This window comes from Neomonachus schauinslandi, chromosome 7 (assembly GCF_002201575.2).
Source record: "Neomonachus schauinslandi chromosome 7, ASM220157v2, whole genome shotgun sequence".
Taxonomy (NCBI): Eukaryota; Metazoa; Chordata; class Mammalia; order Carnivora; family Phocidae; genus Neomonachus; species Neomonachus schauinslandi.
In genome coordinates, this window is record NC_058409.1 from 44,679,723 (window position 1) to 44,682,848 (window position 3,126).

A 3,126-nucleotide genomic window follows, 5' to 3' on the forward strand; every position below is an offset into this window, starting at 1 on the left:
TCTACCCTATCTATGAAAGCCTTAAGAAATCTAAAATTAGGGACACCTGGGTAGCTCAGTAGGTTGAGCGGCTGACTCTTTGTTTCCACTTGGGTCATGATCTCAGGGCCATGAGATGGAGCCCTGTCAGGTCTGCACTCAGTGGGGAGTCTGTTTGACACACTCTCTCTCTCTCTCTCCCTCTGTCCCTCCCCCTGCTTGCATGCACGTGCTCTCTGAAATAAATAAAATATTTAAAAAAATTTTTAAAAATTAAATCTGTGATGGCAGTCAAAAGGGGAATTCAAGGAGACGGGGGCGACGCGTTTGAGGGAGCCTCCTCGGGTTTGGGGCTACCGCCATCATGCTGGGGATAGTGGAGCTGCCTACTCTGGAGGATCTGAAAGTGCAGGAGGTGAAAGTCGGTTCTTCGGTGCTCAAAGCTGCTGCCCATCACTATGGAGTTCAGTGTGACAAGCCCAACAAGGAGTTCATGCTCTGCTGCTGGGAAGATAAAGACCGCAGACGGTGTTTAGAGGAAGGCAAGCTCGTCAACAAGTGTGCTCTGGACTTCTTCAGGCAGATAAAGCTTCACTGTGCGGAGCCTTTTACAGACTATTGGACCTGCATTGATTATTCCAGCTTGCAGCTATTTCGTCGCTGTCGCAAACAGCAGGCTAAGTTTGACGAGTGTGTGCTGGACAAACTGGGCTGGGTGCGACCTGACCTGGGGGAGCTGTCCAAGGTCACCAAAGTGAAAACAGATCGACCTTTACCGGAGAATCCCTATCACTCAAGAGCAAGACCAGAGCCCAACCCTGAGATAGAAGGAGAGCTGAAGCCTGCCAAACATGGCAGTCGCCTTTTTTTCTGGACCATGTAAAGATGGGTCCATGGCCCACACTCAGTCACACGCCCAGACAACCACTGATGAAATTCCCATGCAGTTTGCATCGACTGATAGAGTGTTCTTTCCGGGATCACAAACTTAACAAAAAAGTTAATTTATGTGACTTGGCAGTTATTCTATACCATTTCCTGGCCATTAAAAATTTTAAAGGGGGGCGCCTGGGTGGCTCAGTTGGTTAAGCGACTGCCTTCGGCTCAGGTCATGATCCTGGAGTCCCGGGATCGAGTCCCGCATCGGGCTCTCTGCTCGGCGGGGAGTCTGCTTCTCCCTCTGACCTTCCTCCCTTTCATGCTCTCTGTCTCTCATTCTCTCTCTCTCAAATAAATAAATAAAATCTTAAAAAAAATTTTTTTTTAAAGGAAAAAAAATTAAATCTGTGAAAAGCAAAATGAGTCTTCAATACTTGAGAAAAAGTTGGTGATGTGAGAAATATTCACTGAAATGGGTGTGCTAAGGGCTGCACAAATTGCAGAGGTTAAGCAATTCTGGTCTTATGGCCAGAAACTCTCAGTGGAACAGAGATCTCTAGTGAATGGGGAGTGCCAGAAGAGGGCACCACTGCGCTGCTCCGGGAGCGCAAGGAAAGGCGGTGGCTGGGAACCTGGGTAGGCTTCGTGGAAGAGGTGGGGAATTGACTTGGGCTTGTCAACTGGAAATATGGGGAGTTAACCTTCTGTGATAGGTCATCCTTCGTTATGAGGTGATTTCCTCATCTGGCAGTGAGGTTGAATCTAGAATTTAAAGCCATAGTAAATGCTCTTTTTTTTTTTTTTTTTTTTTAAGATTTTATTTTTAAGTAAACTCCTACACCTAACATGGAGCTCGAATTCACAACCTGGAAATCAGGAGTTGCATCCTTTACTGACTGAGCCAGCCAGGTGCCCCAGTAAATGCCCTTTTATCCAGGATCTATACCAAACAACAAACAACATCTTCTCCTATACCCAAAATCCTCATGTATTTGTTTTCTTCCTATACCATTTAACCACGTATGTAGTGTTCATAGTATGTTACATCGAGGCCAACAAGATCCTACAGGGTCTTCAGAATCAAAGGAGATTTAAAAAAATGTTAAAACAGTTTGCCAATATAATCTTAATCTGATTAGTCATGGTTGAATACGGGGTGAGTATATGAATGGACGCCTTCCCAAACATTCTTGATAAATGGACTTTACTAAAATAGATCATAAATGGACTCTAAATGTGAGGAGTTTTCTACTTCAGATAGTTCTGCTCTCCAAGCCTGATTCCAAGAAAAAGTGTGCAGAAGATTGTCTTCCTCACCTTTTTACTTCATTAAGACATTTAACAAACATTTTTTCTGTCCTAGGTGCTAGGGAGTACATCAGCAAATAAGACAAAATCCTTTTTTGACAGAAGCCAAGGGAAGTCAGATATGAAAGGAAGTATCTACAAGTTATGTTCACTACAAAGTTCAGTTAAGATAAACAATATTAAAGATTGGGCTCAATATGTTATTATTTTTGCAGGTTTAAATACCAAGGAATCCTGACAGTATTTACAATGGAGGTGGGTCAAATTCAGACACAAATTGGGGGACCCTAAAGTCATGATGTGTTGTCAGCTCACAGTGAGGGAGCATGAGTTCAGCCCACCCATAGTGGGAGGCAGGCTTTGGGCACTGATGATCTGGGCGGACTCCCGTCCAGCCACAGAACAGCACAGGTCAAGCACTTTCATTTTTTTTTTTACAGCTACTTCATCGTGTTTTTCTCCAGCCATCCTTTTGTTGGTGGGGCAACTCTTTATTGGCTCTCAGCTCTATGCACGGGGCCTAACCGTAACTCCTACTTCTCTGAGTCCTGAGTTCCCTTCCTGTTTTTGGCATATCTGCACATGGTAATTTTGTTTAGTTTTGTTTAGTTATCACTGTTTTGCTTTTAAGCCCAGCTATCTCTTTTTAAAGTGATGTTCTTGTAGCCAAGCATGCCTATGTGTGGAGTCTAGGACACTCAACGTCTGCCATCTTGGCTGGAAGCCCCCACCTGATGCTTTTGGCACTGAGGGTACTCATTCAAGTAAACTGGACTCTGATAATTTGACGTTTTGTTCTGATAATCTATACAAGGTTCCCAATTAATAACCCAAACCACAGATTGGCATTTTATTTCCTATAATTTTTTTGAAGTGCCAAGGTAGCAGGGGTTCCATAGAGTATGAGACCCTAAATTGTGTTCATGCTAGGGTTCAGACATTTTTGGCCATCCCACATTT

At 43.9% G+C, this 3,126-nt stretch overlaps 1 protein-coding gene across 1 annotated transcript; it reads left to right on the plus strand.

Annotated features, from left to right (window-relative positions):
• Positions 1 to 307: 307 nt before the first annotated feature.
• Positions 308 to 1,034, plus strand: LOC110590930 (NADH dehydrogenase [ubiquinone] 1 alpha subcomplex subunit 8). Its single transcript, XM_044917174.1, has one exon. The coding sequence runs from the start codon at positions 344 to 346 to the stop codon at positions 860 to 862; it is 519 nt and encodes a 172-aa protein (XP_044773109.1). The 5' UTR covers positions 308 to 343; the 3' UTR covers positions 863 to 1,034.
• Positions 1,035 to 3,126: the final 2,092 nt, after the last annotated feature.